Below are 17,807 nucleotides of genomic sequence, written 5' to 3'. Positions count from 1 at the left end.
GAGCATAATGGTCTCCAGGTCCCTCCATACTGTCATACAGCTACATAGTATTCCATTGTATAAAGGTAACACAGCTTTCTTATCCACTCATATACTGATGGATTTTGGGCTGTTTGCAGATCTTAGCTATTGTAAATAGTGCTGCTGTGAACATAGGGGTGCATATATTCTTTCTGATTGGTGTTTTGGGATTATTAGGACATATTCTCAGAAGTGGGATCACTGAATCAAAAGGCAGTTCCATTTTAAATTTTTTGAGGAAACTCCACACTGTTTTCAACAGTGGCTGCAACATCACTTAAATATACATGTTAGACTATCAGATTTTTTAAAAAATATATTTTATTGATTTTTTACAGAGAGGAAGGGAGAGAGGTAGAGAGTCAGAAACATTGATGAGAGAGAAACATCGATCAGCTGCCTCCTGCACACCCCCTACTGGGGATGGGCCCGCAACCCAGGTACATGCCCTTGACCAGAATCGAACCTGGGACCTTTCAGTCCACAGGCCGACGCTCTATCCACTGAGCCAAACCGGTTTCGGCGGACTGTCAAATTAATTTCTATAAAGTCCACATCAATTTACTCTTGAATCTGCACTATATGCTCTCTTCTTATAAACATTGAGGGCTAATTTTTAAAATTTCCTTTGATTACTTGAAAAAGAGAATAAACACATTTTTCTATTGCTTACTAGACATTTGTCTTATCTTATTCTTCTCTGAAATACCTGGTCAAGCTTATTGCTCTGTATTCTATTAATTCATAGTGTCATTTTTATTGGTTTGTGTCAATGTTTATAGGAAGAACATGAGTCTTTATCTTATAAATATTTTCAAACTTGCTTGTGTAACTTTCTTGTTAAGTCTACTTGTAAGATTTTCTTTGGAGTACAGATGTTAATCGTTATGTAGTCAAGTCCATTACCTGGTCATTTGTGATTTCCACAGCTGTTTCCGTGTTCTGAAAGTCCTTTTCAATTCAACTTGAATTATCTATTCACCTACATTTTCATGTTTTTTATTTTATTTAAATTAATCATATAATTAATTGGAACTTACTTTTATGTTTAGTGTGAAGTGAGAAGAGAAATATGTTCCCTTCCCCACCCCACAAGAACCCATTTTTCCAAGACCAATTTACTGAATAACTCTTCCTTTTCTCACTAACATGTGATGCTTAAATGATTTTATAATACACTAGAGGTCCGGTGCATGAGATTCTTGCACTAAGGGGAGGATCCCTCAGCCCGACCTGCACCCTCTCGCTGTCCATGACCCCTTGGGGAATGCCTGCCTGCTCACTGCTCCTTAGTGCTGCCACGGGGCTGGAGAGACTCCCACCACCACCATTGCTGTGAGCCTGGCTTCTGCCTGAGCAGCACTCCCCTCATGGGAGCACACTGACTACCCGGGGGCATTTCCTGCATTGAGCATTGCCCTCTGGTGGTCAGTGTGCATCAAAGCAACTGGTCATTCTGGTAGTTCTGCCATAATGGTTGCTTAGGCTTTTATTATATAGACTAGAGGCCCGATGCACAAAATTCATGCCTTCCTTCACCCAGCTGCCGGAACCGGCTTCCCTTTGGCACCTGGGACCCAGGCTTCCCTCCAGTACCAGGGAACCAGACTTCCCTCCGGCTGTTGGCAGGCACTCGAGACCCAGGCTTGCCTCCAGCTGCCGGCCAGCACCAGGGATCGGGCTTCCTTCATAGCCCTGAATTCCTCAGGAAAAATGTCTAGTCTAATTTGCATATTACACTTTTATTATTATAGATAGCTTAACCTTTTATACAAGAGGGTTTATTTCTGGCTATAAACTTGGTACTCTATTTTTGATTTTTCGGGTATGTAATTTTTAAAATCTTAGTTCTCTACTTTTCTTGCCATAAAAGATCAGAAACTATAGAGATATGCAAACCAATAACATCATGTAGTGAGACCAACACCGCTTTCTGGGTAGAAACCAGAAACCATCCTATATAATAGAACTCTAATATGCAAATCGACCAAACAACGGAATGACAGGCAGAATGACCAGTTGCTATGATATGCACTGAACACCAGGGGGGCAGACGCTCAACACAGGAGCTGCCCTCAACCAGTCCTGTGAGGGCGGACATAAATGTGTTGTTGATGTTTTTAACAAGTATGTGTAATAATAAGTAATTACACCTACACAATTAATTTTTTTAGAGTATCTCACTTTCCAACCCATTAGACAAAAAGGCTATGCTGGAGCAGCCTGCCTGATGAGGCCACCAGGGATGCTCACCGGTGTGGGGGCTGGCTGGGTCTGTGGCTCGCATGTATCTGGGCGTGTCTTCCTCCAGCAGCCGGTGAGTCACTAACCCTGTGCAACTCTGCAAGAGGATGGGCTGCGTGTCTGTCTCAATTCCTTCTAAGCGCCTGGCGATTCTTTCTTTTCTGCGCAAAACACAAAAAAACCCCAAAACAAAACAGAATAAAAAAACAATGGAAATCAACTCTAAGGGAAAACTGAATACTGCTTCGCCAAGCTCTTCTACTTGCAAATTACATACAATATATAACTTACCTTTTCATTTTTAAAAATTCTTTCCTCTCTGGTTCAAAGATTTTTCTTAATTCTGCAACTAAAACAAAATAAAAGAATAAAGTAGTCCAGCATTTATCAGTCATCCATTCATTTTACTCATTCATGCAACATATATTTATTGAACTCCTATTTCTGCTCTTGGCTCCCCATGAAACAGTGACACACAAAATGACACAGATCCTGCTTTCCTGGAGGTTGTCTTCTAGTGAGGCAGGCAGGTACCAAATGAGAGTGTACACATAAATAAATACACACACACACACACACACACACACACACACACACACGATGGGCTAAGAAGTAAAACCATAAGAGTAAGGGACAGAGTGACAACAGCAAGATGTATTTCATTCAGGGGAGTCAGAGGAGGCCTAACCAGTAAGATCTCCCTAGCAAGCAAAAATCTCAGTAACTATTTTTAGTTGTTATTAGATTTAGGAAATATTTTTAGCTTTTCATTGACATTTGCAACAGTAGAGATTAATACTATGCCCCACCCTACCGCCACCCCATCAGCAAACTACAACAGCCAAGACTCTTCACTCCTATTTCACCCTATCTTTAACCTGTAAATATCTGTAACTACCTAATTGTGTTTCCAACGTATCATGTATATTAACACAGTCTCTCAGCCCCTCCCACAGGCTTTCACTGGGAGGAAATGTTAACATGTGTTTCCTTGCTATAATTTAGGTACATGATGGACAAAGTGATTACTGTAATTTTCCTAACAACACTGGATGACCCGATGACTGTTCTGCTGATGCTGCAAGGATCTCATGTGATACTAACTACAAAGATATTACTAAGATGCCAAATAATTGTTTCTTTGGGGAAATAGCCCAATTTTGTGGAGAATAAAGGTCTTTCTTCTGGCCTCCTCCTCAATCACAGGAATTCATGAAGGTTCATCTGAGTGGTTCCTATAGAGGACTCAGGAAGGGGTAGAGAGAGGGGTCACTGACAGTCCCCAGGACCCACAAACGTTTTAAAGGCTGAGTTAATTTTCAACTGCTTCAATTCTACATGTGTGGTTTTTTTCCCAAAGTGATCATTTTTAGTAATGAGTCAAAACCACACACACACACACACACACACACACACACACACACACATACACACACGGCTTTTATACTACCCTTTGTGTTCAGAGATACAAGCCTTGTTTTTTTTTAATTGATTTTTAAATGATAAGCACCTTAAGATTTAAGTTAGGTTGACTTTTGTTAAGATTGTTGGCTTCAAAAGAGTCTCTCTCTCACTTGGCCTTTCCAGCAACCAAAGTAGCTAGAGGCAATAATGTGCTTGACCTGCAATGTCAATTATGGTCCTATTTAGAAGACAAGGGTATAATGATAATGGGGCATCCACCCTACTGCCTTTGCGGGAAGCTTGGCTCACAATGGCTCCCCAGTTAACAAATTAACTGTAGTGAGATGATATAAGCTAAAGAGTATCCAGTATTTATTTAAATCCCCAAAGTGGAGAATGGAGCTATATTTTTTTAGAAGACTGCTCAAGAAGCTATTGAAACCAAATTCAAAGTGCTCTGAAAGGTATGCCTTATGCCTATGCCTCAAAACCCTAATTGAGAAAGAGTACGGTTATAGGGTCCTGAGTAGCATAATGACATGCACATGCCACTTACCATTTCCCCCCCAAAACTACTTCAACTAAGGTATGTTATGGTCTGAAAGTTTATGCCCCCCGCCCCCCAAATTCATATGTTGAAATCCTGTCTCCAAAGTGACGGTATTCGGAGGTGGGACCTTTGGAAGAGCTTAGGCTCTGGCCTCACGATTAGAATTACTGTTCTCACAGAAGGGGCCTCACAGAGCTCCCTCTCGCCTTCCACCATAAAGGATACAAAGGGTGGCTGTCTGCAACCCAGAAGAAGGTCCTCATCAGAACCTGACCAGGCTAGCACCCTGATATGGCCTTCCAGCCTCTGGCACAGTGACAAGTAAAATGTTGCTGTTTGTAGGCCACCAGTTTATGGTATTTTTGTTACAGCAGTCAAAATGCATATGACAAGGTAAGGATAAAATATTACTATAACACACACATAGAGTGGCATATAACTTCCATTGGGAAAAGTTAAGACATATGATTTTTGTCCTAAATAAAGATTGTGAAAGTCACTTTTAAGTCATTAAATTTTTAATTTCTCATAAATATGCAACTAAAGAAAAAAAGTAACTTCAGCAGTATAGTGAGAAAGCTAAACAACCAGCTATTTCCTAATATTATTTATTCTAGAAGGAAAAATCTACTGGTTGTGAGACTATGCAAATGTCCCACCCATAACAAAACTATACTTTCCTACTACCATTACCACTCTTTTTCTGTATTCTATAAGGACTAAGATACTGTGAGAAGGGGGCAAGCTAAATGATGGTCAGAATATAGTTCATCCCAGAAACTAAAGCCCAAGAAGTCTGGGGCAGTGAGAGGAAAGAGAGGGACAGGGCAGGTAAACCATGTTATCCTACTGTCCATTAGGATCTCTGTGCTTTCTGAACAAAACAGGCTGGGCAACCCAGCAGTGAACACTGTCCCCTGCTAGCCATTCACTGCTAGGTATAAGAAGTCTTGGGATAGCATTAAGCAGACATACAGTTGCACTGCATCAGGGTCACAGACTCACAGAGGCTGGCTCTGGAGTAGATCACAGATCACTATGGCCTTTTGAATGGGCAATTTCTTTGTTGTAAGCCTTGAACCGCAGGATGGTGAGTGGCCATGGCTCTCCTACTAAATGCCAAATCATCTCCAGTTGTTGTGACTCAAAAATGTTCCCATGAGTTTGCCAAGCCCCCCTTGAAATGATTCTGTCCTAGACTGAGAATCATTGAACTCAGCCCAGAGATTTCCAAAAGGCAGTCTGTTCCTGAGAATATGCCATAGGGCAGCGATGGCGAACCTTTTGAGCTCGGCGTGTCAGCATTTTGAAAAACCCTAACTTAACTCTGGTGCCATGTTACATATAGAAATTTTTTTGATATTTGCAACCATAGTAGAACAAAGATTTATATTTTTGATATTTATTTTATATATTTAAATGCCATTTAACAAAGAAAAATCAACCAAAAAAATGAGTTCGCGTGTCACCTCTGACACGCATGTCATAGGTTCGCCATCACTGCCATAGGGTATACTAATGACAGGCACCACTAGCCCATCGCTGCACTCTTTTCAATCAAGCCTAGATTCAAACTCAAAACGACTTCTAGCCTAAAATCTTATCGTCCTCTCTGATCATATACTGAGAAATGCAATGAGGTCATAAATCAAACTATATTTTAAATGTATCAGTGAGCTTATTGATTTTATTGAAAATCTACAATAAATATATTAGAAAAATAAAAAAATCCACCAGCAAATAAATCAGCTCTCAATCTGTTCTTTCTTACAAATATATATTTAATTATCAAGATTTGCCTCATTCTTATAGACATGAGATTAGAGAAGAAAGGAATAATGTGGAAGACAAAAAGAAGTAATAGATACCTTGAGTTTGGCTTCCTTTCCCCAAGTCTATAATTTAAAAGTAAAATCAGTAAAACAATCTACATATATAAAAGGCTAATATGCAAAGTGTCCCCTCTGGAGTTCGACTGGGAGACCAGATCAATCACTCGCTATGATGTGCACTGACCACCAGGGGGCAGCACGGAACAAAGGAAGGCCCCGGCTGGCAGCCAGAAGGCCCCAATCAGCCCTGATCACTGGCCAGGACTAGGGACCCTACCTGTGTACGAATTCCGTGCACCGGGCCTCTAGTATGTAATATAATTATTCTAATATATCTATCACATGGAAAAAGACCTCAGTTTCATAAAAGAGAATGAGGCTTTATTTGAATTGGTGATGTGTTCTTTATCATCCCATTCCAGGAAGAAAACAAACACCTCATATGGGGACTTGTAGTCCTCCTCAGGTCCACTAAAATCTGGTCAAGCTTATCACAAACACTGGAAAAAAGTTAATACTAGGAAATTATAATAGTTTCCCTTGCTGTAGAAATCTAATGTTGTCAGTCCACTGTTTCATTTATAGAGACTGCTTACAGTTTCACCACAGCTATCTTCTACCTAATAGTCTTGATTATAGTTTATTATTGTTCATGGTCTATCAAAAGAAGTTTCTTTCCTTTAAAATTTTCAGCCCTGTGCCAAAACCAGTTTGGCTCAGTGGATAGAGCATCAGCCTGCGAACTGAAAGGTCCCAGGTTCGATTCCGGTCAAGGGCATGTACCTGGGTTGCGGGCACATCTCCAGTGGGAGATGTGCAGGAGGCAGCTGATCGATGTTTCTCTCTCATCGATGTTTCTAACTCTCTATCTCTCTCCCTTCCTCTCTGTGAAAAATCAATAAAATATATTAAAAAAAAATTTTTTTCAGCCCTGGCCAGATGACTTGGTTGGAGCATCAACTCATACACCAAAAGGTGATGGGTTTGATTCCTGGTCAGAATAGATACCTAAGTTGTAGGTTCGATCCTTGGTCAGGACACGTACAGGAGGCAACTGATCAATCGATGTTTCTCTCTCCCCCGCCTGTCTCACCCTTTCTCTCTCTCTAAAAATCAATTAAAACATACTCTTGGATGAGGATTAACATTTTTATATAATTTCAGATTTACAGTAAAGTTAAGAGACATCCTTCATAATATGCTAACATTTCACTATATTTGGTTTACTTTTATCCTTTTTTCTCTCTTCATATGTATATTTGTAATATATAAAACACATGCACACATATTTACATATCCATTTTTATAAACAATTTAAGAGTAAGTTACAGCATGATGAACCTGTACTCTAAATTCTTCATATTTCCTAAAAATAAGGAATAAGAATGTTTTAAAAATTCAATTACTCAGCCAGAATTCAATTGATTTATGCTGTGTCATAATGTATACAATTCATAAATGGTTCAGGAAATGGTAATAGTGATTAATAGTAATCCACATATAAACAAGCACAGCTGATCTACCTTCTGTTGTAATAAATTTTCTACTTTGCTTTCAAAGACATTAAGACTTTGACATGTACTAAATTATCCCTTTATCATACCCACTTTTTAGTTTGCTGCCCTTGCTTACACAATATGTATTTCTGAGTCTATATTTTTAGTAATTTCTGATGGGAATTTTTCAGTTATTTCCAAGTAAGACAATTTGAGGGGATTTGATATCAGGGATATACTGGTACATAAAATTATTTAACTGCCTGGCTTGCTTTGTAATAATATTTAATACCAATATTGAGGTCTGCCAGGTGCTTTTCTTGGGAAACTTAAGTTCTTCATTGTCTCTAAGAAATAGGCTTTCTGGTAAAGTTATTGTGGAGTTCAGTCCTCCAAACCTGAGTACACAGATCTTCTAAAGAAACATAAGTGGCAGGGGGACTGCCAGGAACTCATCTCCCTGACACTGCATTTGACAGCCGAAGAGGACAGCCGAGTCCAGAATATTCCTCTGCTCCAGGAGGAAGCACTTTAACTTTACACTTGGATGAAAGCCACTAATGTAAAGACAAGCAGCTTATAAAGTAAGTAATTACAAATTAGAGTGTTAAGGGGAAAGGTGATGGCTAAGAAGTGTGGGGTTGCTCTTTTGGTGAAGAAAATGTTCTAAAACTGGCTGTGGGATGGATGTACAGCCCTGTGAATGCCACTGAAACAGCCTCCTTCAAATGGATGGGCTGGATGGTATATAAAATATACCTCGGAGGGGCTATGAAAAAGGTAGAGTAATATATTTGGTGCATTTCATAATTACTAAATGGAAAACCTATTTTAATATTATAGTCTTCATATAGGTAAAGATTTTTAATCCCTTGATTACCTGTTGGTGACACAGTTAAAGGAAGTCCCTGAGAGGAAACTCAATGATCAATTTAATGCTTAGTTTCACAAAAGCAAAAACCCTCAGTAAATGAAGAGAAACTTCTAAACAAATATAAAACTCTGCCATTAAAAGTCCTAATTCCTATTTTTAACATTGTATTGCCAAGAGCTATTAGAATCATTATCATATCTGTCATGATGATGAAATGAAAAATTTTCCTGTAATGCATGGTCTTTCCTACCATGCTAGCCCACATCATAAAGGTTGTGAAAAACAACTGTGGGAATTCAGGCAAAATTCAGGGAGGCAGGGCTTTGGTACCTTTTAAGCATCTTTTAGAGAGCTTGTCAATTTAGAAATATAAATCTCTGATGTATGAAAATTATGTTTTTATTGTGATAAAATTTCTAATAAAACTGGTTACTAAGCTTATGTGTTTTAAAACTTTATTATACATAAAGAACTTAGCATTTCATATTGCTTTTAATTTTTCAAATCCTAATATCTATAGTATTAAAAAAAAAAAAAGAACTGGGGTAGACAGGAAGAGGGAGCCTTCATACAGATAGAAAAGACTTTTGCTCTATAGAACTTTGCCTAATCAGTCAAATCTTCTAAACTATTTTTAAAATCAATCTGTTCATTCTTCTACTTTGTTCTGATTATCTTCATATATTTTAAATTTGGCTCAGATTAAATAGAGTTTCTCTGTCTTTCACGAAGTCTTAGAAATTGCAAGGACCCTTCCATTCCATACCTGGTCCACACACCCATCCAGATAGCAATCCTCCACAGCCTCTCTCCTACCTGAGTACATGGTCACATGACCTGCCTTGTAGATTTAATGAGGAGAGTTGATGAGATCACAATGCAGGCCATTTCATTCTCGGTTCTATGAATTACCAGAATTTTCCTCCTTACATGAAATCTCATTTACCTCCTTATAATTCTACACATTCTTATTGTTGGCCTCTGGAGCAACTTAGAATTAAGCCTATATTTCAGTTGCCAGTTTTGTAAGTACTTGACAAAATGACTGGTTTAAGCGTTCTCCACCAGGCCTGGGTCCTTCAAATATCCACCTTTACCAGACTATGTCTAGGCATATCACCCATTCAATTCTTTAGAATATACCTCAATTTGTCAGTGAACCTTTTATTTTATTTTATTCTTATTATTTTTTAAAATACATCTTATTGATTTTTTTACAGAGAGGAAGGGAGAAGGATAGAGAGTTAGAAACATTGATCAGCTGGCTCCTCCACACCCCCTACTGGGGATGTGCCCACAACCAAGGTACATGGCCCTTAACTGGAATCGAATCTGGGACCCTTCAGTCTGCAGGCTGACGCTCTATCCACTGAGCCAAGCCAGTTAGGGCATGTCAGTGAACCTTTTAAACTTTTAGTTTCTATTAAAATATTTTTTTTTCTGGGATAATTTCTTTTGGGCTTGATTTTGTGGGTGGTTGTTTTTTTCCTAAGTAGAAAAATAATCTGATCTTGTGCCAAACCTGTTTCTTCTGCAGTAAGGGTTACACAGCTCATTCAGGAAAAGGACAGTCTGTAAGCTGGTACTACCCCATGCTAGTGTTACAGTGGGTAGAGACAAAGATCGGGTAATGTTCATATCACTTCACAGGCAAAACTAGGGGTCCTCAACTAATAGCAGTTGAAAATATTTTACTGCATGTGCATCTTTACCAATGAAAATATGAATTCAACAAATGCGAGTGCCGACTTGGGGAAGAAGAGAGGTAATGAGGAGACAGTCTGAACTCAGGTGCAGTGTTGTAGCCCAGTGGGAAGCTATAAGATACTGAGTGTAAATGCCATAACATTGGAAAACGTCAAGAAGCTGAAGGAAGGGGGTGTGTGAACGAAAAGAAATGGGCATATGAGCAGAACTTATCACCTTAGGAGATGGTGAAAGCTAGGAGAGAGGAACAAGGTAAGGTTGATTCTAGGGAACCTTCTCACCCCACCCGCAACCCCCAGCCTCCAGTGAAAACTTGAGGATGCCTGAAATGCAAGGGAAAGAATACATAGTAAGGTGAGGATTAAAAATGCAAGAAGAAAGGTTAATTGAGGTTAATTCTTAGATGAGGCAGGGCCACAAAGGAGAATATATGCTGGAGGTTTAAGAGTTCTCAAAAAAACCCCAAAAAACACCCAGATAACACAATAGTTATATGCTCAGGATTCTGGTCAACTATTTAGAAAAAGTCTTACCTTTAGGAAGTGCAATTAAAAGTTTAGCATTGATTCTTCTTTCACAGTTAGTAAGTTGTTCTTTATTTTCAAGCAAGAACTCTTTCTGAAAGCTAAAAATATCTCCGTTAATAAAATGTTGCAATTTAATTTAAATCAAGATATAGGACATAAAGTAAAAAAAAAGGTAGAACATAAAAATTATGCTACTGTTATATATACTTAAATGTGTAATATAGATTATAAGTAAAAAGTTTTATTTTGGGGAATTGGTAACTTTTTTCATTTACTTACAGTTATGTTAATATTATTTTTTTGTACAACTAAATAATTTCTTTCATTCGCATAGGCAGGCAGCATGGCATAGGGTGGTAAAAACATCGTTCAGCCTGACCACTTCATCTAGAGCCACCACTAGCTGATTCAGCTTGGATCATTCGCTTGACCTTTCTGTGCTACACTTCTTTCCTCAGAAAATCAGCAATCTGTCTAGGACTCCGTGGTCCGCAAACTGCGGCTTGCGAGCCACATGCGGCTCTTTGGCCCCTTGAGTGTGGCTCTTCCACAAAATACCACGTGCCGGCGTGCGCGTAGAGTGAGATTGAAACTTTGTGGCCCATGCGCAGAACTCGGTTTTTGGCCTGGGCGAGTCTATTTTGAAGAAGTACTGTTGATATTTGGCTCTGTTGACTAATGAGTTTGCCGACCACTGGTCTAGGTGATTCACATGCTTTCCTGTTTTGAAATTATATTAAAGTAACAAATGTCTTCCAACAACCAAGTGATCAAAGCATGGTGAATAGGTCTAAAAGCCTCATGAAAATGTGTCTGGGAAGAAAAAAGAGGAAATGAAAGGGAAGAAGAGTAAAAGGATGGAGCACTTACTATGTCCTTTACTTCTGTGCTAAGCAGATCCCACGTATTACCTTAGTTACTGTCACAAGATGCTATGAGGTGGGAACTAAATGCTGGTCTGATAAATGTTTAACAACTGGCTCCTTCCTCTTGGGTGCCTGTCTCCCTCCTCCCCAAAAGCACCTGCTTTGTTTATTAGCTGGCAGTGTAAATACGCCCACCATGGCCGATTTTCAGGCTCTCCATAGAACTCGCAGAGCTAAAAATTGGAAGAGACACACACTGGCTCTGATAGGGACTGGAGCTGGCTCCAGTATGCCACCAGAACAATTATCATCCTTGGTTTACCGACTAGGACACTGGTAAATGACTTGCCCAAGAACACATATTTGGCAAGAAGAGTACATAAGATACACTAGTAACTCTAGCTCCTGCTCTAACACTATGCGCAGTGCAGCCCCAAGATAGTTATATGGACAACTCCACAGTTTTCCATTGGAACGTGCCTAGAGGTGGGCAAGATGGAGTTACTGCCGCGCAGGAAGAAAACAAACAAAGGAAAACAAAAAACTAATATTCCCCAATGATATAATCACCTCCAGAGAGGTGAACAATTGGTCTGAAAACACATTCAATGCAAAGCTGATCTTCCCCATGTACTGTCCTACAGGGTACACAGCCCAAGAACAGACTGAGAGGGTGCTGTGCATACTGGGTAAGTGGGACACAGGGATAACTTGTATGATATGGAAATTAAATGTCAAGGAACCTGCACACCATCCACAGCATGGCACATCATCCCATCTTCCTAGAACCAAGTTCATCTGAAGCCTTGGTTATTGCCTAAGAATGTGGTATGGCTTATGTTCATAAATAGGAGTGTCATGTATTTATATTATTTAATAAAAAGGCTTGAAACTAACCAGTGTTTAGAAATCACAGTCCAAGAGGCTTAAAAAGATCCCAGGAAACCTGCTTAGATCAGAAACTTAGGATTAGCACTGACTATTCTAAATAGTGAATTGTAATGAAGTAATGACTCCTTTCAGTGTTTTATTCATATGTATGACTTAGTATAAACCTAAGAAATTAAATAATTGCAGAAATGTGTCCCACTTAAGGAAGGACATGCTATTTTAATTGATTAACTTATTGTTTAAATATCTTCATAAAGTTCTGTACTTTGGGAAACTAAAATCTCAGGGGAAAAAATCTATATTAAAACAAAATGATGCAATGCATGAAATATTCAGCTTCTTAAGCCATTGGCCTTGGGGTACAAATATTATCTCATATTTTCAAAAATAAACTTCTATATATTTCTATTTCCCTCCCCCCTTTTTCTGCTTATCAAAAAGTTCAATAAAGCCGCTAATGAAGACTAAGAAATCACCCCCAAGTTAAACATTTTGCTGAACTTTTACAGAGTTTACAAGTCATCACCTGTCAACCCCTGGCTCCATATGCACTTACTCTCTTAAACAAGCTACAAATAGTGTCAGCACCAATCAAAAGTACAGCCTTTCACAGCTGATCAAAAACCAATGGAAAACCAAAGCACTATCAGGAACATCTCTCATGCCTCTTTAACATGGTTTACTGTAAAGGCTGCCTGGACCTGAATTTCCTCTTCTCCAGCCTCTCCTTCCATCCTGGCTGAGTCCTCTCCTGGTCTGGGCCTCAGTGTAAAGTTCTTTCCTCAAGGAAGAACCCCTGACCCAGGCAGGGCCTGTCCCACCGAATCTACATTATGTACCTGTTATTCTCTCAAATTGTATCCTATTTTCCTATTTGTAGACTATATTACCAGTGTCTTATTTTTATTAAAGTCAATAAGTATATGCTGAATAAATGAAATAATGAATGACTACAATAAAATACTTTCAATGTATGCTAAACTCACTCTGAAGTATTTTATGTATACACTATATACAATGTTGATGTGGTAGGGACACAGAGTTTTAAATATTGAGAATTAGAAGGGCCTATATTTAATAGTATCAGTGATAGACTTCCTTCCTTCCTTTCTTTATTTTCTTCTTTCATCTTTAGAATATGTGATTGGGAAAACATCTCTCCTTATCACCTTTGTTTACCTTGCATATATGAATGAAAACATCAGTATTCTTTGCATAGGTTTATAAACTTATTCTATTTTTAAGTCTCCATCTTGAGGGTAATTTTTATTACTGGAATCCTTGTGCTTGTCTTTACATGTTGTTCTTGCTTATGTTACCTCTCTCTTATTCCCACTAAATGATTGAAGAATAAGGAGAAATGGTTAGAAAGTATGGCTCAGACTCACGTCACAAAAGCTGTGACCAAGAAATCGCCCTCAAGTCAATAGGAAACCACGTTTTGAAAAAAGTCATGTCTCTTCCCTGGACTTTCTATACCCAAGGGCATAGTCAGCAATGAAAATGCAGGCAAGATACACTAATGATGGTCCTCACTAAGTTCTGGATCATGTGTGAATGAGTCATTTTTCTGATCATGTAATGGCTGATGAAACATGATGATCCAAAAGAGCCTTAACATCCTCCTCCTCTCACTTTCCTGAGCAGCGGTAACTGTTAGACCCCTTCTGGACTCACATGATTTCTAACTCAAGCACTGAGCCCCTGATGCTGCTCAGGGCCATGGTCCTCCTCATCACTCATCCCCTCTGGGAGAAGGGGTCTCTCCCTGGACAACTTCTGTAGGCCTTGGTGGGTTGCCATAGCTCAACCAAATGGTCCCATATTTCAGTATGAAACCATTTCTCCACATATAACTAAAATAACTAAATTAACACTAGATTGCCCAAGGAAGTCATTTTGACTGCTTTTTAATTTCAATTAGAAAAACAATGATGTATATGATGACAGAATTTCTTAGAATTTTGTGACTTTTTATACAACATATAAATGCGTTTATTAATAATTGTAGTTACCTCCCCCTCCTTCATTTCTGGTATATATATATATGTGTTATACCTATATTGCCCAAAAGCAGTCATTTTGACTGCTTGGGAAATTATGACTCTTATTATTGAATTGAGTAAATTTCTTATATGACCAGTTCCGCTGTGTACTGAAATAACAGTTTTCATTTTTTTTCGATTACCGTCACATGATAACATACAAGTACATGATAAATTGTCAATACTGGATAAGTTGCAGTTGCTCAATAAGGTAAACTAGTACTTGTTATTTGAATCTTTATGCAGTGATACTTGTTCTAATAAGTTGTTTATTTTATTTCTTTTGCGCCCTAAATTCATGAAAGAAATGTCGAATAGAAGTGAGTTATTGGAAAAGCTAAGCAGCATAAGTGAAGAGTGCTCCGATATTATTCTTTCACAATGCAGTCATTTTGACTGCTTTTTAGCAATATAGGTATATATTAAATTTCGGTCTTTCTAGTGTTAAGAGGCACCATTTGCATTTTTTTTAAATATACTTTATTGATTTTTTACAGAGAGGAAAGGAGAGAGACAGAGAGTTGGAAACATCGATGAGAGAGAAACATCGACCAGCTGCATCCTGCACACCTCCTAATGGGGATGTGCCCACAACCCAGGTACATGCCCCTGACCGGAATCGAACCTGGGACCCTTCAGTCCGCAGGCCGACACTCTATCCACTGAGCCAAACCAGTTTCGGCACCATTTGCATTTTTTATCTATCTTCATCTTCTCTGAATCACTGCTCACTCTTTATGACTATTTTTTATTAGTCTGCCCCCTTCTCTCTGTTTCCATAATCTAAGAAGAGACTGCCCCCAGCTTCCATGGTCATTTATTTAATGTGTCCCATTAACCCATTTAAATATTCAGCAGTAGCAACAAGGGGAAATTTTATTAAAGTGAGAGCAGGATACTCTGCTGTTATTACCTTCTATCTTTTACAAAATGTGGGATCTACTTTTACACTGACTATTCAGCACCCACGCTGTTAAAGACTTCCCCCACAATCTGTTCATTCTTCTAATGAAGTTTAAATTATAAGATAAGGGAATCCAAAACCCATTGCCTAATATTTCACCTTTGGTGTCTGGTTGACTTGACTTCTCTGAAGAAGGCAGGTTCGTGCATCTCCAGCCCATTTTACACTTAGTACCAAGGCAAGGAGGCCATGATTTTCACAGGTACACATGAAATAATACCCACCATGTCAGAACAGCTATGTCCCTCTGAGCTTCTCTCCACAGAAGTGTCTGACCTTCATATTTTCTGCTTTTCCTATCCTTGAATAAACACTATCTTCCTGTCTCCCCTCCCATTTATTCATTTTTCTTAGTCACTATTAAAGCTAAACCAACCTGCTAGGGTCATCTTACGAATGAAGCTGCTATAGTCTGAGTGTTTGGGTTCACTCAAATTCATATGTTGAAATCCTAACGCCCCCTAAAATGGTGATGTTAGGAGGTGGGGGTGTTTGGAAGATGATTGGGTCATGAGGATGGAGCCCTCATGAAGATCAGTGCTGTTATGAGACCCAGCGACCTCCTTTGACTATTCTGCCAAGTGAGGACATTAGAAATTGGCAATCTGCACCCAGAAGACAGCCCTCACCCCACCATTCTGGCACCCTGATTTCAGATTTTCAGCCTCCAGAACTGTAAGGAGTAAATTTCTATTACTTATAAGCTACCCAGTGTATGCTGTTTTATTACAGAAGCCTGAATGAACTAAAACATCAGCCTTAGATCCTGTTAAAAATATGGCAAAGATGAGAAATATGGGAAATTGTGTCAAGCATTAGAAAAGCAAGATTTCATGAGTTAAATAAAACAACCTTCCCGATCACCCTGACTCATTACTGCTCTAGTTTACCTGGTACTAAAATGTGGATGAAATCCATCAAGCCTTTATCCCCTCTTGTGTGTGCATACGTTCAACTCTGCTATTTCCAAATGCAGAGCCAGGCTTAGCCTGATGAGGACAGAAGTCAGACAACTGTTTATTCCAATGCTATTGAAATGCAAACCTTTTAAGTAAAGAAATAATGCCAAACATAACTCTGAGTAGAGTTAGGTGTAGATGGATTTGGGTCCTTCTAGCATAAGGAAGTGTAGGCTGAGATCCATACCTTTGTGTAAGGGATAAATAACATTGTGCCTCTACATGAAAATCTCAAAATCTATTAGGAACAGTAATCTAAGAAGACCTGAGATATAGCTATCTTGTTTGGCACAAACTTTAATTTTTGTATTATCTTACTAGATGCCCAGTGCATGAAATTCATGCACAGGTAGGGTTCTTAGGCCTGGCTGGCAATCATGGCCAATCTGTGGGGTGACAGGCAGGGTGATTAGGGGCTCCCCGCTCACACCTGCCTTGGCCTGGTATCGCCCGCTCGCTGGCCCCGTCTCCTACCGCTGCCACTGATCGCTGTCTGTGGACCAGTGGGGCGATCGGGGACCCCGCTCACACCTGCCTTCGCCTGGCACCACCCGTTCACCTGCTCCACCATCCCGCCACAGTCCTGCTCTTGTTGGCGCCCATCAGGGCCAGCATTGCCTCCACTGCCAGCTCCACGTCACTGACACCCACCATGTTTCACACTGCCCCCTGGTGGTCAGTGCATGTCTAACTCCCGGTTGGTTGAACTCCCACCCATGGGAACAATTTGCATATTAGCCTTTTATTATATAGGATATCTGTGATGATGCAAAAAAGTTAAAAGAGAAACACCATGTCACATGAACAAATGGATGGATAGACATGGGGTGAGAGGGAGGAGGAGGGAAAGAAAAAAAAAGGTAGAAAAGGAGGAGAAACAAAGTTAAGCCCTTTTTTAAAGAAGCAAAAGCAAAAGCTTACTTGATGGACAGATTGCAAAAGGACAACCCGTGCTTAGAAGTAGATATGAGAAAAAAAAAAGATAACAGCTCTTTACAAGTTTGCAATTACAGAAACATCAACATCCTGTTCTGTAAATAGTTCCTACAAACAGTATTAAATACATAAAAATAATCTTTGCTGGCTCAATGTACCATTAAATTAGCTTGCTTCATATATTTTAACAAACCAAAACTCTGGAGAGAAAACATATTGACAAACATTTAAAAGGGTAAATTAGGAATGTAAGAGATAATTTTAAAAGCTATTACAAATCTTCAAAACAAGATTTCTTGGGCAAAGGCCACTTTACCTTGGAACTTTGCTTTGATGTGGGAATCCAATAAAGCTTAAGTTTTCCTTGTTGAAATCTAAGGGTAAAGAAATAATGTAACATTGAGTTAGCTATACAGTAAGTTAAAAGAATAATGAGAAAGTTCTTCAAACTCCTCTTGAACATATAATTTAAGAAAAATGAAACCATTAAG

General features: G+C 39.1%; 1 protein-coding gene across 8 annotated transcripts in view; it reads right to left on the bottom strand.

Annotated features, from left to right (window-relative positions):
- SVIL (supervillin) overlaps positions 1-10,705 on the bottom strand; it is a 96,284-nt gene extending 85,579 nt beyond the window's left edge. For 7 of the 8 annotated variants that reach the window (XM_006757520.2, XM_015559928.1, XM_015559927.1 and 4 more), the window contains exons 1-2: positions 2,557-2,589; positions 2,275-2,426 (exon numbers count right to left, since the gene is read on the bottom strand). In XM_006757520.2, the coding sequence (XP_006757583.1) occupies positions 2,275-2,426; positions 2,557-2,564 (160 nt within the window). In that variant the 5' untranslated portion in view covers positions 2,565-2,589. Of the gene's footprint in view, positions 1-2,274; positions 2,427-2,556; positions 2,615-10,661 lie in introns of those variants that run through there. The other variant, XM_015559933.1, reaches the window with a different exon arrangement.
- Between the last annotated feature and the right edge of the window lie 7,102 nt (positions 10,706-17,807).

This window comes from Myotis davidii, unplaced genomic scaffold (assembly GCF_000327345.1).
Source record: "Myotis davidii unplaced genomic scaffold, ASM32734v1 scaffold515, whole genome shotgun sequence".
In the NCBI taxonomy this organism is placed as follows: Eukaryota; Metazoa; Chordata; class Mammalia; order Chiroptera; family Vespertilionidae; genus Myotis; species Myotis davidii.
Note: the sequence above shows the minus strand (reverse complement) of the source record. Positions and strands in the feature narration are given on the sequence as shown.